Genomic DNA, 25972 nt, shown 5'->3' on the forward strand with positions numbered 1-25972 from the left:
CTTTTCCCTCTGTAGGGAGTCCAAACGACAGCCTGGCTCTTCCAGTCCAGTCTCCTACTGCAGGCATTTCTGGAAGAGTGTTCTTGTCCAGGATGGCTGACAGCATATATGCTTGGGATGCTTCCACCTGCTGTGTGCCACAGGTTTCTTCCCAGCATCCCAAAGGCTTAATATGAAAGACCATAAGCAGCAGTTCTTTTGTTCTGTGGAAAGAAAACAAGAGTTCATCACCAATGTCACAAGTCCTTCGAATGGCAGGTAATTTAGTGAATATGTAAGACTCTTGGAAACAGGTTGACCTCAGCAGAAGATTTAACCAGAATTTAGGACCTGGGTACACCAAATAGGTTCTCTAGAGGTTTTAATAATGTTTGCATCCTCTCATTGTGGCCAGACAGTAGGGTAATTTTTGTCCTGATGCTTTGAGCAATAGTGTTTAAAGCCCTTTAGACATTTTATTACCTGTAATGTTCTTATGAGTCTGTAAAATGGAGAACAGCGAACTTGAGTTTTGTAAAGAGCTTTGTAAAAGCACTTTTAGAGATGAAAAGCTCAATATGAAATCAGGTATGGTTGTTTTTTCATAAATATCTAAAACCTTTCTGAATTCCATTAAGCTCTTGGCTTCTTTTTCCACTGACAGTGAGTGCTGCTGGTTAATTCTATATTGTGCAAAATGGGATGTAAAAAAAAAACAACTTAAAAACTATATTTGTTTTGTGGAATTCCCTATTATTTGTGGGTTTTGATAGTTGGAAATGGGAATGGGAGCTTTTTTATTTTCATTATTGCATACAACTTTTCTCTCTTATGCACCAACTCTCTATAATCTAAACAGTCTCTTAACATTTCAAGTCTCTTTTTTAATAGACTTTTCTGTATGACATGGTTATATTTTCCCTGTCTTTCTCTGTCCTTTTTTATTTATCTACCTCTATTTTTGTGATAGGATGTCTAGAATCCAGGGTGGGGTTGTGCATTCAATTTATACAATAGTGTTTTGATATTTTTAATATTTTCATCTTTTGTATCACAGTCAAACAGGTTTTTTTTTAAATTTTCCTGACTCACTATGTGCATTGAGAAGGCTGAGCCGTCCCCAAAAATGTGATCCAAGTGTTGGATGGTTCCAGTTAATTGAGAGCCCAGCAGTGTGTGTGGGGAGGACAGACTGCATCTCCAAATATGTGTAACCTTGCAGCCATCTATGCTGAGGCTGAGATCTCCCACTGTATTGATTTTTCACCTCTTCTTGGTAGGGACTTGGTAGGGCTTATTTTTCCACAGTAGTGAATAATATCTCTTGTATCTCATGGAATTTTGTCACTGCACTATTCTCTCCTTTGCCAGATTACTAGCAGGAAAATTAAACTTTGGTGTAAGAACAGATATAATGGGACACTTTGCTGGTTGTTTTTGACAGTAATGAAAGTCAGTCCTTTTATAGCAGAGAGCTCCTTCTGCCTTCTGTGTATTACCTGGACCTCTTCCCCTTTTCGTCATGTTTTCAGTACTAGTTCATCCTCCCTGGCAGTAACAATGAACGCAGGTCCTAAGATAGACAAAGCAGGATCATCTGGTCTAAAAATGGTCAGAGCAGGTTGAAATGAAACTCTGGTGAAAACAGCACTAAATGTTGCAGCCTTTTCCTAATTGGAGTGTCTTCCATTGCTGCTATCTGTAGTGCTGGGTTTCTGAGCTGGGAATGGGATAAAATGAGCAAGTGGTGTTCTTGTATCTCCAATAATTACTGAGTTTTCCTTTCATTCTTTGTGAGGATATTTATTGAAAGTCACTCGAAAGTCTCAGTAAATACCTCTTTTTCTAATAGCTCTTTTCTATTGGCTATTGTATTAACAAGCTTACAGTATTTTGGTGGACTGGTGAAGAATGATTTTTTTTTTTTTCCCCTCAGAATCTCTGCTGGCTTTTTATCAGTCATATCACATTTAGCTAGATGATTTTTAGTATTCTCTGTAATTATTGTCTCAATTAATTTAGTTGATACAGAATTAAAGTTTGCAGGACTACAGTTTTCCAGATTAGCCTAGATTTTTCTTAAAAATAGGGCAACATTTATTCCCTTCCAGTCCTTTGCAAGTTAACAATTTTAATATGAGATTTCTTTTTATTATGGGTATTAGCATCTCAGCTACTTTTTGAATTAATCTCTAATTTTTATATGATCAAAGTTTTCCAGGTGTTTTCTGGAGACACCTTTCTTGAAATACTGTCTTGGAGAGTGTATCTCCATTGTAAGCAGTGATGGGCAGGCTGTTCTCTGTATTCCTAATCCTCATTTCACATTTTGCCAGCTGAGAGTGTACCCTGCAGAATTGGGATATATTTTCTGAGGGTTTTCATATGAGAAGTTCCTTCCACCACTTAATTACTGTCTTCAGTGGCCTTTCTGAGCACTTTTGCCACCAGATCTGTCACCAGATATGAAATACTGCTGGTAGATTTTAGTTTGAATGTTTATTTTATTCTAAATTAATTCCTTTATTTTTAAGACCAGATTAGCACCTGCCAGTTTATGACATCTGCACATCTGATGTTCTGACGAGCAATTCTTTGCCAGTCAAAAGCAATCAAATTACTTGAGAAGCTAGGTCTGCTTGTACATCAAACATAAATTAAAATATATCCCTTTGCAGCTCTGTTTGCTGAGTATGCGCTTCATCCCAGAGATGCCTCCTCTCCACACGTAAGAATTGTTGCTTTCACAGTTTTAATCATCAGTGTTAATCCCAGTCTTACCGGGGTTTAGGTAAAGCAGAGGAGCCTGATTGCCCTGTGGGCCAATGTAGAATTTGTCCTGCTAAAATTTGGAGAAGAAATTTGAGACAGAAAGAGATGCCTCTGTGGACTGAGGAAACAGCTGTCTACACAGCATTTGTGAACTGAAGGGCTTTCTGATGGAATCTTATTCTTGATATTCCTTGGTACATGAAATGCATCCTTTCTTTGTAGTGTGCTCCTACGGGTGATGCATACCTATGTAAAACTAGGTGTTGTTTCCAGCTCTTTCCTCTGATAAAAACAGTCTTCAAAGTATTTCTTGGACAACAAAGAGAATATTGAAGAAAAGTTCTGAGCCATTCTAGGGATTTCCATTAACCTTGCATTTTCTTCGAATTGGAATAGAAAAGTGGGCCACCACTACTGGACATTGTAGTAGGAATGTGACACTCTTACTTTGTCTGTTTTTAGGGGAATGTAGGCTGTCAGAGAAACAAGTTTTCTGCTAAGAAACCTGATCTGGTTGATATGAAGAGTCTTTGGAAGCTGTATTCACAGTCCTGCTTCATGCTCACAGTACTTCTGCCTCTAATACAGACTGGAGTTTTGTAAGATACAGGGATACAGATTTACTTTGAGACAAGTTGCATGGTCATCTTGTCTCTCTAGAAGTGCAGGAGCTGGAATTCCCTGGTCCAGCCAGCCAGGGCATCTGTCTCTTAGGAATTTAAGCCAAGCCACTTGTGAGAGCATTGTGGAAGATACACAGGGCTCCAGGAACAAAACAGAACAAAACTCCCTGCAAGGTAAGGATCCTCTTTTCCAGGACTGCTGCATCCATGAGGCCAACCAGCTTCTCAACAGTGTGGATAAATTTGTGAGAGCAAAACTTTCCTCTCACCTTGTGCTAGAGGAAAGAGGGGCCATTGCCACCTCCTTCTCAGCAGTAAGCCAGATGTGAAGATGCACCCTGTATGCAAATGTGTCTACAACCAATTGCATTTTTAGCTACATGAGTTTTCTAGCCTGTTTTTTTTCCAGCTCCCTTGAGAATTCATGTGGTATGGATAATGCACTGGAGCCAGCACCTCTACCCTGAGCTGGCTGCTTGGTCTGACACCCAGCATTGTACTACAGCCCTGGGTTGCTGCTGCTCTGCCCTGCTCATGCTGCAGCCTGGAGTCATTTGATGGGCTCCCGCTGTGCGTGGAAGATCGCAGGGCCCTGTGCTGGCCTGAGCTCAGTGCTGGGAGCTCAGTGGGTTTCTTGGAACATATCTGTAAAGAGCCTTGCCCCTCTTTCTTGCCAGTGCCTTTGGCACACCTTGAGGTGTGTGGCTGGCCGCCATTCTCCTTCACTGCTGGCAGGGGTTTTCCTCCGCAGCTGGAGGCAGTGGGTAGAGGGTGACTATTGAAGCTGCAAAAAAGCTGTTTTGCTGTGATGGGCTGCACTCCTGGTGCTGTGACAAACAACCCAGCTGCACTGGCTCCCTCTCTCCCCTTCTCTTTTATCCCATTACTCCCACCCTGGTTTTCTTGCTCTCTCATCTTTTGTTACAGCTTCCTTTCCTTGTTCCCTTTTGGTCTGCTTTTGTCCTTGCTGCACACAGGGAAGGAGAGCAGGGAAAGAGCCAGAGCAGAGGCTTGTTACAGCAGGACCTTCAAAGCTGTTGTGTAAAATGCAGGAGAATGATGTGGGAGACCTGAGGCATACTCATGGATGTTATTTGCAGCCTATATATATGCGAGTGTTTTTGAGCTGGCAATATGATGGAGGAAGCTCATTCACCTAGCATGAGTAACACTTGTCCGTATGTGCCCACCTAGGAAAATGCATGTGTATGTGCATGTGAGCACGTGTGCATCAAACTATCAAGCCTCACACTGAGGGCAAGATTTGCACATTTGGCTTTCTCCTCACACTCCCCTAGACCAGTGTTTCATGCACTTGCAGCTCAGCACTCAGTCTGCCCCAAACACATTCGCAAATGTGAGACACTCAGCCCTTCCCATGATGTGACACAGCACTGCTTTGCACAGAGAGCAAAGATAGCTACTGAATGGTGTGGGTGTATGTGGTGTTCATGAATGTTTGTGGAATTGCTCCGTTTTGTCATGTACTTCAAGGCGTTTGGTGGAGTCCATCACCACAGGATCTTGTGCAGATGAGGGCTGCAGACATAGGATTTGACCTTCAATGACTTATGACACAGAAGCCAGAGGAATGAGGAGACTTCATGCAGATTGGTGTCAGGCGTTAACAGGAGATGGGTGCACAGTTATTTTTTGTTATTGATCTGCTTAGGTTTTATTAATGTATCAGGGTAAACTTATATGAAGTTCATTAAATATTATTCAATATAGCTATGTCCTTGGCAGGAGGCTTTTCTAGTGACAGTAATAAAGTGAGAATAAATCATTGTCACTGAAGGATACGGTGGCTGGTGTATTCTTGAGGAGCAAAATGAACTGTTAAGAGCTGAAATACAGACCAAGCAAGTGGTTGGCAATAGATTTTGTCACTTGGTAGTTGCATTTTGGCCACTGTGAGCACAGCTGGAAAGTCTTCTAACACTTAGTTGCTCAAACGACTGTCACTGCAGACTGTTGGCAATGCAAGCAGTTAGACTCTCAAGACCTGACTGGACTGGAGGGATGTAATTTCCCCTTGTGCATGTCAAAGTGAGGTGAGAAAGATGAAGGACTGCCCACATACTGTCCTCTTCACTGCCAAGGAGAGATCTATAATTTTGATTTTTAACAGACTCTTCAGAGTTCCTGTAAGTTTCTGGGGTGGTATCTGTGGTTTTCTTCTCATTTTAATTCACTGCACTCATGCTAAGAATCTAACATAGTGGTTGTGGTCGTGGTTTTTGTCTTTTGACAAGGAGTTTCCAAACTGTGCATCATAGTGCAGAATCACAGTGACAAACAAATGCTGCCTTATGGCCAGACATTTTATTCTGTGCAAGGATGGACCAAAAACTAATGTACTGTTACTACTGTTACTGATCATGGTGCCTATACAAACAAGTGTTGAAGCTCTTTATGTTCTGGGCCATCTTGTCCTGGTCTGGTTCAGACCCTTTAAATCCAGCCAGAGTCCTAATAATGAACTGGTATGTTAGATGATGATGTCTAGAATCAAGAAAGGAAATTTTTGGTCTGCTTAAATATTGGACTAAAAAGATACGTATGTGAACATGTGCATACAACAGACAGCAAATGGGCTTGACTGATGTTCTGGTCTCTTTGCAGGTGCACCTGCGCTCTGCTGAGCGCCTCCGGGAGTTGTGCTGCTCCAACCGAGGAACCTTCATCAAGGTGGGACAGCACCTGGGAGCACTGGACTACCTCCTGCCTGAGGAGTACACCCGCACCCTCAAGGTGCTGCATAGCCAGGCCCCGCAGAGCACCAGGCAGGAGATTGAGCAAGTTATCCGTGAGGATCTGGGCAAAGAGGTAGGGGCAGCCATAGCCTGTGTTGGCTTCTCAGGCACAGCTAGAGGAAGGAAAACTGCAGGTAGAGGAAGGAAAACTGCTGTTTCTCAGTTATAAGAGATACCGAGGGGAGATACTCCTTCCTTGTTTGTGTGTGAAGGGCATGTGAGTTTTCCCTGTCCATCAATGGGCATTATTGGCAGGCTTTGGTGACGAGAAGATAACAGAGGAGTAAGGGTGTGAAAGGTGCCAGATGGAAGTGGCAGGACTCAGCAGAGCAGTGTACTGTGTATGCCAAGACGAACAGGGCTGCTGGAGGTCAGGATTCAGGGCTGTGCCACACTGAGGAGTGGGAGCTGGAGGTATTGATGTTCAGGACAGAGATATATTGGCAGAGATCTGTGAGGGATGACTGCTCTCCCCTGGCTGCACTAGACCAATTCCAGCTAGCACTGACAGCCCTTTACTTTCTCGAGCCCCTAATTAACCCCCAAAGAAAATAATAGCATAAATCACTTTTGGTGCTGCAGTCAGGTAACGCAGTAGCTCAGGAGTCAGTGCCATCATTAACCCTCAGCAGCCCACAGCACTAAGATCAGTAGGTCATCGGGCAGGTGACTGTGTTCATTAGATATAAGGGATGCAACCACAGTAAATTACAGAGAGTGTTCTGCTACTTTGCATCTTGCTCTTTACAAGAAGTCCTCTCACATTCTAGCCCAGGTTGAGGAGAGGCATTTCAAGGATTATAACTGACATGGTAAGGAGGGAGGCAGGAGGCAAGAGTGTGCAAAGGTGATGCTATAGAAAGTGTGTGTGAAGGGGAGGAAGACAGAATGTTGAAGAAGGGAAGCAGTGTGTACATCTGTTGTTTCTCATATATAGAGGTTTTGGGGGCTGTTTTGGTTCTGGGCTGTCTGACTGTGTGGTAAGGAGGTGCGGGGGAAACATGAGGTAAGTGAAGTATTTGCACCAAGAGGGTATATTATGGGCAGATTTGAACGGGATGAGTCTGCCTATGTGTAGTTTAAGGGTCTACATATTGTCTAGCCAGGAATGACCATTAATATTTCCCTTCGGTTTAATGGCAGGGTTAATGTCAGCCCCCAGTCTGCAACATGCTCCTTCTATTAGCATTCCATCCTTGTAGCGTGGCTGGTACCAGCTGTGTTTCATAGCTCAGTGGATAGGTGGAGCAGAGCAGGCTGGCTGCTCCCTGCAGGCCTCTGCCTCCATGGGCTTCCATGTGGCAATCTCCCTTCCACAGAAGCTGTAGAAAGCCACCCCAAAGTTAACCCACATTAAATTACCGCACTAGCCACCTCTGGCACAATTGTGTGGTGTGCCTTAAAGGCTGAAGTAGGTGCTTGGAGGTGGCACCTTTTCTCCAAGTGTATATTCAGCTGCCACTGATAATCCCTGGTTTCTTTGTGCTTCTTGGGAGCTAGACGAATGCTCCGTGCCTCATTGATTCTCAGTGAAGCAACTCGAACAGAGTCTCCACAGCAACCTTACCTCATACCATTCACTTCCTTCACATGGGCAGTGCTGGGCAATATTTAATTTTAAAGTTACAGAGGGAGGGTAAAGAAGGTAGAAGTGGGAAGAAGTGATGTAGAGGAAATGGTAACAAGAAAGGAATGATAAAAGAGATAAATGAAGAGAATAACATGTATAAAAATAAAGGACCTTGTAAAACAACTAACCAGTATTAAAAGCTGATGTAAATGCTGTATTAATAGTTACAAGGTACCAAATCAAGATATTTAAAACCAGAAAGGATTTGGGAATCTAATGCGCCAAAGCTGTCATTGCTGGAGTCTAGAGGGTTTAATAGGGCTGCTTCAGGAACAAATTTAATTCCAGTGTAGCTAGATCCTCAATGTATTTTAAATATTATATACTTAGCTGAAATATAGGTGGCAGAGCGGCAAGGTAAAGTATCAGGGCAGAGAAGAATGCAGAGATGGATCCTGAAATTTTCCCTCCTGGTGCCAGCATCACACCTGGGAACTTGAAGATGAATTCAAATAAAAGAAAAAATGGCAATGAGGGAACCTTTTCAGAGTGCCTAGGCCTAGTCCTGCTGCCCTTGAATTCAGTGGCAAGACTTCCAGGTCTCTGGTCATGCCCAAGAGCACGGCTCTTCAGATGAATCTTAAGTGTAGGCAAGAAGTAATTACATACAGCTTGGATCAGTGCAGAGCAAATGGGAGAAAGAGCAACTGGAAATACAAAGAGATACCTAGGGAGGAATGTGACAAGCTAACAAATTAGGCAAGAGCTTGCAAAAGGGCAAGAAGGTCAAAAAAAGCCAGTTTCATGTACAAAAGCATTATATTTTCAATCAATTAGAAATAGTCTGTCTTCTGATGTGACCTGCTCCCGTGAATCTTATCACAGGCTTGGCTATTTGACAAATGTTTTGTGGGAAAACTGGCTTAAATGGAGACCATGCCAATGGGACGGATGTTTGAGCAAAGACAGAGCACTTGTGAGGTGGATTTATGGCAGCATGACTCTGTTGTCCCCACACAAATGTACTTGATACCTTGCTGATGGAGGGTCTCCCATTTTAGGCCAGCATCATGGCTGGGGACTGGGAGCTGCAGCATGTAGCTCTGATGTAAAAGTGAATGGCATGTGTGCTGATGTGACACAGAAGCAGAAGCATCATATATGCTGACTAGTGGGTTGTCCTGTCCAAATTTATTTTAAGTCCAGCACCAGTTTTTGTACCTGTCAGGGATCATTGGGATAAAAATAATCAGTAGTAAGCAAATGCTGGCTTTCTAATTTCAGCAGCAGTGGTTTGGATGAGTGATGGTGGGAGGTGATCATTCTCTTGAGTGTTATATGCAAGAGGTGGAGGTGGATGGGGTGGGATTCAAAGGGTAACACAAGTAGTAGCAGTGGGAGAAGCTGCACAAAGAAATCTTTGCAAAAACTGCTGGCAACAATCAGTGAGATCACGGAACAAGAATTTTTTTGGGAGACAGTGGAAATACTGCAGGTTGGGCTTGTTCTGGGTGTATTCCTTGGAGCAGTTGGGAAAAGCTGTGTTCACAAGAATGGGTGTTAAGATATGAAGGAAAGAGTCTCTCCTACCTCTATTTTTATCTTCCTTGCTTGAACAAGGTTCTGAAAGTGAAAAGGTGTCAAGTGTGGAAAATGAAAGCAAGCTGAATATGTTCTTTCTCTGCAGACCTCTTAATGACTCAGGGAGAGAGCTGGTTCAGCTAAGTGCTCTAACTCAACGAAGTTGAAATATGGACACCACACATTTAGGGAGAAAGACTTAAAAGCACAAAATCTTTGTGCTTAGAAACTAGAAAAGGTGGAAGAGAAACTTTGACAGCACTGGGATTAGGAACATTTCCTCCCTCTGGTAGGTTTGTTGGAAAGGACTGTAATGTGGCTGTGGGATACAGGGATATTGAGGAGGTGATGCCACTCTGTTCTGATTAAGGGCATTTCACAGCATCTCTTGTCATAGGACAGAGTGGTTGCAGAAAGACTTGTCAGCTTTCACAACCCCGGTCTTCCAAATTTCCTTTGTGCCTTTCTATTGCCTGACTCCACTACTGTCCAGTGCATTCCCTAATACAGGTCTCACTTCTCTGCTGGTGCACAGTGTTGTCACAGTTTTGATACTGTGACATCTCCTTGCTCCACTGTGTACTCTTCTCTACACCAACTCACAATTTTACCTCTTTCTAGTCCCAAAAGACCTCCTTGTATTGCACATCCCAGTAGGCCATAGCCTAGCTCTACCCACTCAGAACCACTGTATTACTTCTCCTGTGTACAGCAAGATGTCACTTTTCACAGACTATTGCTCATCAGCTTCCAGCCCATCCTTACACATTGGCATTTTTTAATCAACTTATTGACCTTTTCCCTAAGACTTCTTATTCTCCCTCTTGATATGTTTGTGTACTCCATACTCTACGCAGGCCTTAATTCATGTTGGAGGTCATTTTCCTTGGTGGTTGACACTCCCTTCCTCCCCAGTGTCACTCTTCCAGAAATATCCCAGTTCCTGCTCCTTTCTGGCAGGTTCCTGTTGAGTAGGTTCTGTAGTCATTGCTCCTGCCTCTGATATGAGGTTGTTTGGTTGGGGATTAGGCCAAGGATAAAGTTAGCACCCCCCCAGCTGAAGGCAGTGAGGTACCACACAGGATCTTTCCCATGTTGATGGGGTGCTTGTGTAGTGTAGATGCTCTGTGTCCAGGCTGTCATTGCTTGGGGGGTGATAGGCTGGGGTTAGGCATGTGACTAGCCATGGGACTGAGTGTCTCTCCTTGTCTCTTGACTTATGTTCACATCTAACAGTTGCTGAAACTATTGCAGAGGACTAGAAATGCTTGAAGCTGGGCAGTCTCAGATGTTACCAAATGAGGGATCCTAAGAAGTCCTGACTGCAGGTATCCGTATCTGTATACATACTTAGGCCATTGCTGGTGAGTTTGCTGTGCTCCAGGAAGGCTGTGGCAAAACAGGCTCCATAGGAAGAGCACACCAGTGATTGAAAGTTCTGCTTACAATGTTTGCTTTGTTCAAGAATGGGAGAAAGGGGTGGGGAGAGCTCAGATGTCAAGGCTTCTCTGCTGAAGCCAAATCATACAAAGGGCTTAAAGAGACGGAAAGATAGTAATTTGGAAGGATGTCATTCTAGCTCTGCTTTGTGGAAATGCAGGTAATGTGAAGTAGTTTCTAATTGCTTGATTACCCAGCACCTCCAAGGAGACCATCCGTTTCATCCACAGTTAATTTCAGCTTTTACAGGTTGTTCAAGCACTGTTTTGCCTTTTGCAAGAAGCTTCCTGCAGCAGTACAGTAAAGGAGCTTGTTCACTGAGCAGGGCTGGATACTTCAGTGGTTTGACTGTGATTTATAAACAAAGCACATGGGGCAGAGGAGCCTCCTATGCTGTGATTTGTGAAGGAGAATGCATTTCCACAGTGATGTTTGGAGGATTCAGCCTTGGATTCCTGCTGTTGTACCTGGCACAGCCCAGTGCTATGCAAGTAAGAAACAGATATGTGTTGTCTGAGAACTCATTGTCCCTGCAGAAAAACCATGGCTAAGAAGAATACTGCCCTTTGTCAAATGTAAGTGGTAGAGACTAGACAATATAGAATTTTTGTCAAGTCTCTAAAGGGGAAAATAATGCCTAAAGATTTTTAGCTTTTTATATATTTTTCATAGATTTGTAGCCCTGTAGATTGCTAATAATTATATTGCTAATACTATTGACTGTAGCTTCTAGTACTTTTCCTACCCTTTCCCCCTATAAGCTAACCTTCTAACACATTCCTGAAATACTTTTAGTCTTACTTAAGAAGAGGACTCCCAACAGGACTTTTTTTTTCCAACCAGAATCAGGAGATACAACAAGAAGTGGGATAGAGAAGTTCCTCTCTATCCAATGGGACAAATTCCAGTGGGGCAGTACCCAGGGAAAAATTACCTAACCAACTGCACTTCTAATTGGACAATATTTATTAGATATACTAATCAACTAACCTTATAAAAATTGTAGAATTATTGTATGTGGTACATATTGTGTACCTGAAGGTTTTCAAGTAAAGGTTTGCTATTATATTATCATTCTAACATTATTTGGGAAGGTTTGTTCTATTTCCAGGCAACACTTTAAATTGCTCTTCATCTTGGCTTAGGAGTAGTATTCTCCATTTTAGTACTCCAGCTAAAACCAAGTGGAGGCATAAAAAGCAAAGATCACAGCTTGAAATAAGAACAATTTCCTGGAAACAGCAATGAGATAAGAAAACAAATAACAGCAATAGAATTAATAATGAAAGGTATAAGACAGAGAAACTATTTATGTGAAAAGCTCCTGACAATAAACAATACCTGACTGTTCTGTCCACCACTTTAACTCATTGGAAGGAACCCCTTCTTGGAAGAGAGAGTCCCTTTCTCTTGCCCATGGCAATGGCATGAGGTGGTATCAAGTAACTTTAGGGTCCTGGCCACACCCCTCCTGGCTACTGCAAAAAATTAACCCTGTCCTGATGGAACTAGGGCACTAGTTCCCAAAGTTCCCAAAGTGTTTTTTTTAGATTGGGAACATGAAATATTATTCATCTGTTGTCGAAACATACCCATATACACCTGGGAATATGGTGACTGCAGTGATCTGCAGTGATGCTGCACGGCCATTTGACAGGGAGGGACAAAAATTGTATGCCCATGTGTGCTGCCATGGGAAAGACAGAGAATGACACCATAGCAAGGTGCTAATCCCCAGTGCAAGAGACTTCCCTGTCCTCATAGTGTTATGAGAGTATGAGAAATAGCAGGAATAGAAACAATTGTTTTTATTCCTATTTCTATATGAATTCTTGGTGTAGTATGGCAGCCTTTGCTGTGCCAATGACAGGGAGGAGGAGGGACTTGATTCCCTATCTTCTGGAATTGTTGATGAGCATTTTAAGCTCTGGTGAGACATATGCTTATTTCTGATTTGCAGAATTATTTAAGTAATGCTCAGCCCTGTGGGAGAGGAACTAGGCCTTCAGTAGGCTGTCAGGTATTAATAGTGCATGTCCTATGCATCCAAGTTATTCCCAAGGTGGTATGAGCCACTTTCTGTAGCTGGCTCCATGTGGTGCTCTAGAGAAGATTCATTTACTGTGCTAGATCACAAGGTCTTCCTGTCATAATGAAGGTTGCTGCAGGTTCTGTTATGGCTCCACAAAGCCTTTTCCCAGGCGGGCAGTGTTGTCTAACCCATCCAGGATGCCAGGACACATGCCTGCTTCCTCCAGTGTTGCACAGTCTTGTGGTTGAGTGCTCCAAATGTGTTGGTGTATGGCACAGTGCACAGTCCCTTGTGTGGTTGCTTGTGGACTGATGCAGAATGGCTTTGCTGAACACCCAGGTCTCCTGTAGCTTGTGAACCTGGTTCTGTCCTAAAACACCATCTCCAGCAATGCTGTGCTGGGCTGGTTTGTGACGTCCATCACTGTGCATTACATCACTAATGGACTCAGGGCAACCAGATATTGGTCAGTAAGAGCCTCTTGCCTGCCATGGTTGTTGTTGGTCACAGGAAATGTCCTCATTCTACATTACCCTCCATTACCACCAATGTGGAAGCTGAGCTGTGGTGGCCATTACTCTGACAGTTTGAGGGGCTAGAAAGTGGCACAGCAAAGTCCCACCACTCTGAGTCTCTTGCAGTACACCCGGCAGGGCTTCCAAGCAAACATCAATAAAAAACACATTTTTATTAAAACTGTAATGACGAATAAAAAGCCTTCACATTTCTTTCAATAACTTGGGATGTAAAAAAGAGATTTTTATCTATTATGAAAAGGATTTTGGCCATAAAAAGATAATTTAAAGAGTCTGAGATGGATGGCGAATAGCATTAATGTCAGCCAGAACAAATGGTCCTGCATTACTCAGCTGAAAGGCACAAGTGGCTGTCTGTGCAGGTCCCGCTGCTGCTGCAGCCTCTGCTGTGCTTGCCCTGCCTTGTCTCTGGTAAGAGGCCCCAGTCACTGGCAGATCCCAGTGTGGCTGCCTCTACACCAAGCTCTTGTGTGGGTAGCAGCTGTCTAGAACTCCTGCTCAGAGGGCAGATGAGAAAGCAGACAGAGAGCTGTATGTGGCTCAGGTAGTGAACCTTGCTTTGTTTCTTGTGTCCCTGCTCACTCTCTGTCCAGGCTCCAGTGTTACTGACCCTTACTGTCATGCCACTGACAGCCTGGTGTCCTTACTGCCAGGGGAGCTTTCAAAGAGGTTACTGCCTCTTTCCATGGGTTTTCTCTCCATTCAGAGCTCTTGGGAGAGTTTGGCTGGGTCCTGCTCATGGCAGCCTCTTCCTGAGTGCTCTAGGCCCCATAGTCTAAGAGAGGGAAGGTTTTGAGTGTAGACTAGAGGAAAATCTCCTTCGACTTCTTTCAAATTAGTAAGATTTACAATATAGGAAGTTGGAAAGTATATTTTTCTGAAGAATTGTTTGGAGGGCTTTCTGTGAGGAAGAGAAAACTTCAGATCAGAAAGTGCAATGGGAAATGACCTGGTAAGGAATAGTTTTGAAGTGGCTGCTTAGTGAAATTTTTTGCCTTCAATTTACAAATTTTTTAGGTGCCTGGGGGTTGGTGTATCACATATCCACATGGAATTTGTTGGCTCAGTGTCTGTGCAGGTGGTAAGCTATGTTCAGTACAGTTTTCTCAGCGTTTTGATTACACCTGAAGTGTTGCACTGAAGCAAATACATCTTGGCTGACAGTACACACAACAGCTGTGTCAGGCTGTATTCAGTGTCACATCCTGCAAAGGTGGTGGATGTCCTGCACAGCAATGCTCAAGCCATTGACAGAAAACACTTCTCAGCATGTGGGTTACCCTTCCAATTCCAAACAATTACTGGAAATCGCAGTCTGTAACTGGGATTAATAGTCTTTATTCTTGCATATGGAAATTTTCTTTTTTCAAATGTGTATTTCCTTTGCTTAGCAATCTCCAGGCATTTCTGACACAGCAGGATCTGTGTAGGGGCAGAAGCATTGAGCTGCTATGTGGAGGGACTGGCTTCTGTTTCAAAGTCCACTGCTGATATCCTCTGAAATATTTTTGATGCTCTGATCTTGACACAGGCTGGGTTTACTATGCCTGATTCTTCTCTGAGGGAGTGAAGAATCCTGTCATCTGCCTGCCTACTGATCTTTTAATATCCTACTTGAAGCTGCCTAGTTATTATCTCCCAATTTCTTTCAGAATTTTACATCTGCACAGTTACTTGCCTCTTGACCCATCAGAAACATGAAAACATGATGCAGTGAGTCAGGCACCTTTTGGCAGTAGGTTATTTGTAGATGAAACAAATGACATAAGATGAAATAAGGAGTTACAGGGCCTGACCTTGACATATCTTTATTTTTCTAACACATAGAATAGTCACATAGAATTTTTACGAATTTATAAGCTGTATGATGATCTAATAAGTTCTGTTTTATGATACTTCTGCAATCTGTCTGACAGGCAGCTCTTGATTTTATGGAAGGATGCTGAGCCATAAAAAACACTTCAACTCTGCTTTCAAGTTTTCTTCCGTGTGAAAAAACTGCTAGGAGCATTGGAAGTTCTCCTTATGAGATGCCACGTGCTCAACATGCTTTTATGTTTTGAGGATTGAGGCAAAAATTGGGATCTAAGAAGTCTCAACCTTCTTTACACCACTAGTGAGAAAAGTGTGTTTGTTCCTTACAGGCAGACCAGCCTGAGGAAGTTTTCTCATGTTATGTTTGTGGACATAAGGCACATTTTGCACTTGTTTTCTGTAAGCTTTGCAGTATTTAGTTTTACAGGATGTGTAGTTCAGAGCCAAACCTCTGAAGCTGTCTGTGACAACTGAAGAAGTAAACTCACATGACCTATATCTTGTATCAGGAGAGCTCAGCTGAAGCAAACCTACACGTTTCTCCCTTACAAAGCTCACATAACCACTGCATCTCAAATTGACAAGTTCTTGGAAAAGGCTCTTCAGCACCAATCCTTCCAAATTTCAAATTATTAGTAGAAAATTTACATTAGTTAGCTCATTTTGGATAATGAATGAAACTGGTGGTATCAGTTGTGCATGGAGAACAAAGCCAATTTTCTCAAGCACCTTATTGGATGTAGCTGATTGGTTCAGGTCTATTAACTGCTATTCCCATTTATCAAGAAGGCTAGAAGGAGGCTAGAGCAATTAAAATTACCAGGGCTTGTTAAGAGGGGTATAGTAAAGAAGTCTCTCCATGTAACTCTGTAAACTGCTAATGTCTTTGCCCTCGCTGCCAAGAAAACCTATAAGCCAATGCCTCCTCTCCCAGTCCATCTTCTGTCCTTTGGACCATAACCTAATCTCTTCCTTTTCTCTCTTTTTTTTTTTTTTTTTCTGTTTTGTTTGAAAGAGGTGTGAGGCTTGTTCTTAATGGGATATCCTGGCCAAGGCCTTTGCCAGTCCCTTGCAGTCATTAAAACCAGCTCAGGAATTACAGATTTGCTGCTCCAAGATAAACATTTGAGACAGTGGGTGGTTCTCAGTGAGTGACTAGGAAAGAATGGAAAAATATGGAGCAGACTGTTTCTATGGGCCTTATCTCTCTAATGACTACCCAGCCATAGCACACTGATCACAATGTGTTGGACTGAGTGTCTCCAGTGACTTAGTATCTTGTACCTGATGAGGGAGAAAGTGCAGCCTCATCATCTGGGATACTCTCTCCTTGCTTTGCTCTCCACAGGACACGTTTGAAGTGGATCTCAGTACTTGGCTCCTTTTTGGTGAGGTGAATCCTGGGTTGTAATGAGGTTCATTTTGAGATGTTACAATAGATGGAATCCACCAAACTGTTTATCTGCATCCACAGAAGCCCAAATATTTTGAGCTATAGGAAACAGAGCTACATTCCAGTTAGTATTTAGAGGCTTCCTGTCCTGCTCCTATTCCAGAGGCTGACTTTGTTGCTCCATTTTTGAGCTGCATCAGCCTGAGGGAAGGTGGAAAGGCAGTTGGATTCTGGCTTTAGAATAATGGGTTGCTAGATTGTTTGGAAATGCATGTGAATTAATCAAAATTACTCCCCTAGCTTTGTTTTCGTAGCCCACTTTTGTCCAGGTAACAACCTCTAGCAGTACACACTGGGGCTGACAGAGGAGAACTTATATTGAAGCTGTTTCCTACTGTACCCTGGACTGTCAGCCCTTCCCTTTGCAGTACTTGTCACCTCGCAGTGGCAGCAGCAATGCTAGCTAGGCCTGTAAGTGTAGTTGATTTATGTTAACTGTTGAAACAATAATGTTTAATCTGTAAAGTGCTAATCTATTTTTTATGTTGATTATGAATAGACCAGCTGTGCCTACTTTCCTATTCATAGAGTTTAGTGAACAAGCCCGTTTCAAAAGGCTGGGTTTGGAGAGTAATTTACATGAGAGCAGACACTGCTTTAAGGAAAGTAAATCAGCCGGGTTACACCAGTGAAGCAGGGATTTGGCAGCCCTGCATGAAGATCTGTGAGCAAGGAAAAAAATATGGGGGGAAGGGGAGAAAGATAACAAATGAACTGCAGAAGGAGCTGACAGATCAGAGCAGACATGTGAAAGTAGGGGAAATGTGGTCAGGAGAAGAAAGGAAAAATTGATATTCAGAAGAGAGATTTATAAGAAGGAAACAGGACAGGATGTGGCTGGTTTAGCATAGGACTTTTCTCTTTGCATCAGTGCGGAGAGCTCAGGGCTCCATGGTTTATATGACTGGTCATTAGGGATGACCTAATGCATGGTGCTAGTGACACTATTGGCAAAGTCAGTTGTGGATTTAATTTGTCGTATAGTTGTCTCTCTTGAGGGACTTTTATTGATGTCTATACATTTTTTTATGAGAGTTGGCTGCAAAGGATACAAACTCCAGGGCCCCATCTAGACTTCTTTGTAAGTTATTCTACCTCAGCTTCTGCTTAGTCCCTGGACCTTGGTTTCCGTGGTGTGGACTGCTGAGTAGCTGTGTCTTTCATATTGACTTACCTGTCGTGTGCTGGTGTTTCAATATCCCATCAAGGCACAGTTAACACCAGTAACTGGCTTATGAGCTTTACATCTTTGGCAGAGCTTTACTACCTTTTAAGTGTAATTCTTCTAAAGTAGTGACCTTATTATATCCCTTTCTTGATACCAGTTCAGGCAGAGCTGCCCACATCTGCAAGACTGCATGTGCTTCCAGGTCCACCTCAGAGCCCTACTCTTACTTCCCTGTTCTATTAATCTGGGGCAGTGTTGTGCTTCAGTAAGGCTTCAGGCCTGCTTGTATCTATGTAATTATAACCAAAGCCAGAGGAAAGGGCAGAATCTGTCTGGGACTGGACTTTTCCCTCTGCATGTCATCATTGTACTCTGCCTCTGTCCGCCCTGGTGAAAAGCTGCTGGATTGTCCAATGCTGCTTCTGTCATTCCTGCTCTTTGTCCTAGGTGATGAAGATCATCAGAAGGCTGGAACACCTCACCGGTGAACACAGGATAAGAGATTTGAGGTTGTTTAGCCTGGAGGAGGGCTGGGGGAGACATCATAGCACCTTCCAGTACCTAAAGGGGACCTACAGGAGAGCTGGAGAGGGACTTTTACAAGAGTGTGGTAGTGATAGGACAAAGGGGAATGACTTAAAATTGAAAGATAGTAGGTTTAGGATAGCTATTAGGAAAAAATTCTTTTCTGTGAAGGTGGTGAGGTACTGGAACAGACTGCCCAGAGAAATTGTGTCTGCCCCATTCCTAGAAGTGTTTAAAGCCAGGCTGGATGGGGCTTTGACCAACCTGGTTTAGTGGAAGGTGTCCCTGCCCATGGCAGGGATGTTGGAACTAAGTGATCTTTAACGTCCCTTCCAACACAAACCGTTCTATGATACTATAGAATAAAATGCAGTCCTGTTCTGCACACACACTGCAGGAACCCTCCATTCCTCTTGCACACCCTGCCTCTGCACACACACAAACAGGGTCCTGGTCCTGTTCTTCATTTGCCTCTCTGTGGATGGATTTTGCCTACCATTCTCCATACAAGCTGTGTGCACAAATGCCCTGCTCCACGCTTCCTTATTAACTCTGTGCTCCAGTCTTGGTACAGCTTCACTTCCCGACCAAATCTTGTACCCGACCTCTTCCAAACATCCTCCTCATCACACTCTGTATAGTCACATAAGACTGCCTGCAGGGGTGGGAGAGACTTACCCCTAGTTCAAGACTTGCTCAGATGCTAGGAAAAAGCCTCTGTTCCCCTGCACGGACATGGGTAAAAGATAACAAAAGAGGCTCTTTCCCCCCTGGGGAGAATCTGAGGTTTATTTCTTGTGAGCTTCCAGGAGAAAAAGAGAGTGAGGTCAGGGGACATAGGTCTTTTCTAGGGTCTGGAAGGGGGTGGGAGGAAACTGGATCTCGGCCAACTAAGCACAGCCAGAGGGGAGAGGGACCAGACCACAGGACATTACAGAACCTATCATTTTCAATACATCTAGTGAGTTACAACAACTGCCCATACACGTTCCCCCCCAGCCCTGCTTCCTTGTCTTATACCCTTCTTGGAGCCCCTAGACTTTCAAAGCTGAATCAGAGGCATTTAAGATGAGGCACAGGTGATGTGTGTTCCTGAAGGTCCCCATTTATCCTCAGGCTCTGGCAGCTGGTTATTTCTCACAGGACTGCTGCTGTTGTGCAGGCTTACTGCTGACAGGGCCCTTGGGGCATCTCTGCAGTCCTCTCTGAGCCTCCCTCTTCCTGGCTGTGACTAACATGGAGCTTGTTTGTTGTGGCTCCTTTCCTACACAGGTTTCAAACAGTGCATGATGGGGATGTATTTATATCTGGAGTCAAAATGATCTTGGAAGTTCATTTGCTTCTGGGTGTTTTCTTAAATCTAACCTTCTTGCTTATGTGCCAACTGACCCCATCTCTATGGCATTTCGAGTCAGGCTTCATTTGGTATGGGTAAGAAATCTTTTATGTTGAGAACTACCCGTCATGGCAACAACTTCCCCAGGGATGTGATAGAGACCTTATCACTGGAGATTTTCAAGATATTACAATCTCTTCTAGGCTTCCTTTCCCATGAAAAGTTAAACAAGACCATCTTTTGATGGTCTTCCAACCAGAGCTATTCTATGATTTGATGATTATTTACAAATATTCTGTCTTTGCACCAGGCTGCTGGCATTTGTAGGGGTGATATATCATCATTTGGGAATGTGTCTTCAGGAATTCAGTCAAGGGGTTCTGTGTGTTGGGGGCCTCCACATATCTTACTACATGTGTGGCTCAAGAGAAACGGGAACTTTGAGGGGATGGGGGACAATTGACTTGTTTTCACCTGTCATTTATGAGCATTAGCATTTGATGTTTAGTACTAGATTAGGACCTCAAAATGAGGTCAATGTTGATGACAAGGTCAAAGCTGCAGGCATGCTTGATAGAAAGGTGACATTCTCTGTTGTGATGAGAAAGGAGATAGAAAGGATGGTTTGACTGAGAAGATTAGGAACTGTGCTTTAGCTTTGTTGAATGTGAACAGAGAATTGACTGAGAAACAGGCTGAAACTGTAGTTTGGCTAGAAGCAGGCTGATGTAGAGTACAGAGCCAGAACTACAAGTCAGCAGAAAGGAAGTGGGAATTTTATGTGAGCTATTATCCAGATGCAGTGGTGGGGGTAGAGGTTGTGAGCAGAGCTTTGTGTAACATCTCCAGAAAGCTGGGAAAGGGATAAGCCAGCTGCTCAGATATACTAAAAGAGCCATTAAAGGAGCAGAAGGCTGAGGAGACTCTTCCCTTTCTTAGGAGCTACTGGGATGTTCTTGCTATGTTAGCACTTTCAGCTCTATTGCTTGGGAGCTGAAGAGCTGCAAAGAAGACAGAAAACCTTGAAGATCTTAATAGAACAGGATTGCTACTGCTCTACCTCAGCCATGGAATAAGAATCCCTTTGGGCAGATGGGATGCAGCAGAGTTGTCTTCTCCTGTGTTTCCACTGTGCACTGGTGTAACAAATGAGACTCTCCTTTGTTAGCAGGGGGGAAGAAAGAAAGAACATTTTCAATTAAAATACAAAAGGTGGCTGGGAGTGGAATTGTCATGTGCTCTTGAAGGACTGTGATTCCAGTCTGTCTGAACAACTGATGGGTCTGGCTCCATCCTGATAGACATGAGAGATGCAGAGGAAGTAGTATTTCCCCCAAAAAGCCAGAGAGAAAAGAGTGGATTTAATGAGCATTGCTCAACTGGGAGAAAGAAAAAAGAGCAAATTAAATGGAGCATTTGTATGTGCAAGGGAAGAGCAGGGAAGCATCTGCCCCATAGCCTGCACTGTTGGAGTGAATAAGTAGCTCCCAAGTCACAATTTTCTTTTTCAGCATGATGGAATGGAAAGCAAAGGTGCTTATATATATACACATATCTTGGCTTTACTTTGCTTTGGTCTGTGCATTTTGCATAGGCTATAAGATACTTACATCATGCAAAATAGAGTGCACAGTGACATTGTTTACTGTGTACATAGACTGTAGTTTTACATCTTCCCTTTCTATACAAGCATAGTTGTTGGTGGACTCTTGCTTGACCATTAGGATAAGGAAGCACAGGCTGCTCTTGGAGGCCAGTTACAGACAGGCTGGGGTGCAGAAATGGTTTAGGGTATCAGGAAGATGCCTAGCTGCACAAGATGTTATATTCTGACACGGAAAGAAGGGGGTACTGAACAGGTCACAGGTCATTGTGCTAATCAACTGCATCTGGAGACAGAAAATAAGCATTTTCTCAATGTACATGTCAATGTTAGAGGGACGATTAACCCCTTTGTCATCACTTGGGGATTCTGAGGAAATAGCTGATTCAGTCTTGCAAGGTTCTTCCACCTTCCATCTTCTCCACAGCGATGTGAACTGTACTTGCAGCTTAACGTTACAATGTAGCTTCCAACAGCAAAACCTTTCCCTTGGTAATGGACATTTTTGAGAAATAGAATTTCTTGGAATGTAATTCTGTGTATGAGATAATAGACATAGGGGAAAGCTACCTATATGGAGTACTTTGACCAGGAATAATGTTCACACACACGTGGACGGATTAGAAACTTGTTTGGAGACATCCCAGCTTTGCTGTTCCCTTTCTCTGGTTTAATCTATATGCTTGTGCTATCAAAGACGTTGTGCTAGCCCTGCAGATGATGTCTGGACTCTGCTTTCTTACAATTTAGCTTGATATCTGCCTTACATCAGAAGTCTATTGTACAGTTTCGCTGCTTTGAGTGCTTTGTGAAACCAGCACCTGGACAAAGAACAACCGAATGAAATTACATATAGAGGCTGTGGTGAAATGCTATTGGAAAACCTGTAGAATTCCCAACTGTTGAAAGCATCTCTGGGTGCTGAGCTAATCTGTTAGTCTTGGCATCCTGTGTCTCTGGAAGGTAGTAGGACATCCAGTAGCTTAATTGGTGCAAAACATTTATCTCCTTGTGCCAGTCAGGAGGATGTTCCTGAGCCAGTCTAGCCATGACAATTCTTGCTTTTGTTAGGCTGAATGTTGTTTGTTCATGGGAGCCATGGATAAGTGGCTCACCTTCTAGAGAGATGAGAGATGAGGTTCACTTCATACACAGTGTCTCAGGAGACCCTGCTCTGTCTGCTCATTGCTCTTACTGCCTGTTTTAGCTGTTACCACTGAGATCCTGGTTTTGATCTGGGATGAGTGATAGTCTCTCCCTTGTCTTAAGGATTTGACTTACTAAGGAAAACAAATGAAGCTACCATGAGTGTGTCTGGGCACAGACTATTACGCGGACTTTTATTCCATCAGGGATGGAATAAAAGGTGCTTTTCCTCAAGGTATAGCTCTGTAATAAATTAAAGGTACTATAGCAAGTAAAGTAGACTGATACTATTGCTGCATAGCTCAATGGGTGGATGTGATGAATAAAAGAGTGACTTCATGTTGGCTTTTCCACTGCTTGTCTAGCCAAGAGACTACAGAAAAAGGATCCTAGGTGAGCAGATCAGGAAGTAGTCAGGATCCCAGGTACCAGACAATGAATGAGTGAGCAAACGTTGATCTCAGGCTGAGGGGGGTCAACAACTCTTCCTTTTGCAGAGTTCATTTTCTGTAACACTAATGGCTTTGTAACTAAGACATGCTGTTAGTAGGATCACAGAGAAGATTCTCAGGGTTTTGGCAGGTAGTGGCCTGCAGAGGTCCATAGTGTTGTGAGGCAGAAATAACATGAAAAAGTGAACTTCACACCCCACCTGAGTCACAGCCCTTTTTCTAGAAGAAATGCGAATGGTTGATGGACAGCCCCACTTTTGTGCAATTGTTGTGAGTTAGCAGTGATTAACAAAGTTAGCAGTGATTGGCATGCCAGGAGCAAATGTGTACCATTGGCATGTGAAGTGACATATTTGTGGCTGTGTGTAATGACTGTTGTATGTGGATTATACAAATAGGTTTCTAAAAGCAAAGCTAAAAATTTGGTCGTTATAAATTAGGCAAGGACAGATTTCTAGCTGTGTTGGCAGCCCTAATTCTGCTCATTGAAGTGTGAGCACTGTGACATGGTGTGGCCCAGCATCACATGGGATATCAAGGAGAAAAAATGTTAGACCTCAGCTCTTCCAAATTCTAGGCAGGCACCTTATTGCATATCTCCCCCTGAAAAGAACCACCTTACTTTTCCATTCTGTGCACTGAAAGATGCAGAGATTTTCTGTAATAAGCCATAGGTAATTGTTTCAATGCATGAGAACACACACATACCTTTACCTACATTCATTTGGATGCAGCATATACCTCTTTGTATATGTGTTTGTATGTGTAAATGTAATATGAACACCAGTGAATCCATTGAAAACAATACCACTTCTGTATACCTCCACAGTATTATTAAAAATACTGAATTAATACATACATGTTCTTGACAGATGAATTTAGGAACCATCAATTAAGCTTGGCATTCATTAAGTAGGGAGAAGTCCAATCAGATTTCACTGACTCAGCAAAGCTGCCTATAAATTGTGGGCTTTTTGTTCTGATGCTTGATGAATTATTCTTCATAATCCACTGTCTACTGTGATAAATCTAATCTTTCAGTTTTTGCTGTCTTAATAATTCTCAGAGCAACACTGTGACATTTTGTTTTCATAGAGGGGATAGAAAGACTGGGGCAATGGAAAAAATCCCTCACTTGCTGTCTGAGAAGTGTATTGCTCTACACCAAGTAACATTTTTCTCACATCTAGAACTCTGGTCTTGCAGACTTGCAGGGATCAGTGAGTCCTTGGCAATGAGCCATTATGTGTATCTTATTGAAAAGATGACCAGCCTAGGATGAGGTTCACATTCCTTAAACCAGGAATGGCATTCAGATTTCTGAGAGCAATAGCGTCCTAGTGTTGGTAAAGTGAATTCCAAAACTCCTGATGTCTTCTGTTGTTAGTGATCCTGCATCTCACTGCTCCCTAAATTTGTGTTGAACAAACTGCTGACCCATGGCCAACATTCATTACAGTGGCAGAGCAGAGCCACCACATCTCATGTAGAACAATGTTGCATAGTATTGGGCTGGGGAAGGGCTCCATGACTTAGACTCCTGCAGCAGAGTACTGTGCTAGCAGCCTTTCTGGAGAGGGAAGAGAACATACCTCTCAGTGGTCAAGTTGAACCCAGGCAGTAATACTCCATCATTTGCTGCAGCACATGGATATAAAAAGGTTGGGATTAAGAGGCAATATATTTCAAAAGAAATTAGCTAGCCAGACATGCACATTTAATTTTATGGTTTAGAGATTAAGATATCAGGCTGGAACTTGGGATATCTGCGTTAAATCCCAGCTCTGTCAAAGACTTCTCAGAACATGCTAGGCAGGTCGTGTAAAAGACTCAGGATTTGGGAGCTCAAATCCAATTGATTTCCAGTATCTTCCTAAGTGTTTAAAGACAGGATTCACAAAAAATACTGAGGCATCCTGATGTCCAACATTGTGGCATCAGATGGTATGTGCTGCAGACCTTGGAAAGAGCAGCTGTGCTTTGGGAAAGCACTTCAGCATGTGAGGAAACCTGTAGCTGACATCTGGGAACTCCTGGAAAGCATGAGTTTGTGCAGGGCCCATGGTGGCTCTGCATCTCATACCATTGCACTCTGGGCTTAATGTGATCTCTAGGTGCAACCTAGAGATGAATACATACTAGTAAGTGTCTAAGTAAAAAGATTCTGTTAGAGCTTTTATATCAGTTCCTTGAGGGGTGAATATTAATGCCAACAATCATGCATATTTAAAATTAAATGAGCTTCATTCTTTAGAATTAAACAGTCAGGGTTGTGTTTTCAGCAAGTGAAGTACAGTGCACATTTATTTGCTGGTGGAGTGTATGCCCGATGGGGACCTGGCTGTGCAGAAGGAGCAAGGAAACCACTGTGTGCAGGGACACTGCTCACCTGTACGGCTGTAAACCTGCAGCTGGCTGTCCTATTCCTTTGGAAGAGCAGTCCTAAAGTTCCTTTTAAACCTTTATTAAACCTGTTGGGAAACTATGCTTACTTCATCTCCTGCGAGGACTACAGATGGTAACAGCGAGTTTGAGGCCATTTGAGACCAGCTGTAGCCTGGAAAACACTTGAGAGTTCCTTAAGTCAGGTGGGCTCCAAGACTGTCCCAGACCTTTGCTTACTAATTATCTACTCTGGAAATGACAGTTTTATTAAGGGTGCTTGTGAGCAGTAAGAGCCTGCAGCCCGTTCCAAGAACTCCCTGCTTGCATGAAATGCACGCAGCCACCTTCCTTTGGGAAGACCCCACTCCCAGGCATGCAGTGTGGGAACCAGGCTCACCTCTTCTCTGCTTCCATGTCATACTGCCTCTTGCTCCCTTTTGCCTGTCTGGGACACACAGCTTGCAGCAGAGGCTAATAATAGATAATGAACGAGGGTCATTTGCTAAGTGGGGGGTCCTGGAGCCCAGCCATAATTGTGCTTCGCTTTATCTCAGCCTCACACCTGCTCATGTAATGGCTTGGCTGGGATCTGCTCCCTCCCCCTGTGCATGCTCTACTCTTCTCCTCCTGGGGTATCCATCAATTCTCTGGCCCTGTTGTAGTCCCTCGCTTTGCTGTCCTTGTCTGCAGCCTGTGAAACTGTGCCTGAGCACAAATTTGCCCTGGAATTGTGGGAGGGCCACTGGGCTGGCTCTGCCGGGCATGACTGCTAACCTGACTGCCATGTCCTAAGTAGCAAG

The 25972-nt window shown here is 43.3% G+C and overlaps 1 protein-coding gene across 2 annotated transcripts in view; it reads left to right on the plus strand.

Moving 5' to 3' along the window:
- Positions 1–25972, plus strand: part of ADCK1 (aarF domain containing kinase 1) — a 74968-nt gene that overhangs the window by 23463 nt on the left and 25533 nt on the right. For both annotated transcript variants that reach the window (XM_014869815.2, XM_088167416.1), the window contains one exon: positions 6000–6203. In XM_014869815.2, the coding sequence (XP_014725301.1) occupies positions 6000–6203 (204 nt within the window). The remainder of the gene's footprint in view (positions 1–5999; positions 6204–25972) is intronic.

Source organism: Sturnus vulgaris, chromosome 6 (assembly GCF_052056855.1).
Source record: "Sturnus vulgaris isolate bStuVul1 chromosome 6, bStuVul1.hap1, whole genome shotgun sequence".
NCBI lineage: Eukaryota > Metazoa > Chordata > Aves > Passeriformes > Sturnidae > Sturnus > Sturnus vulgaris.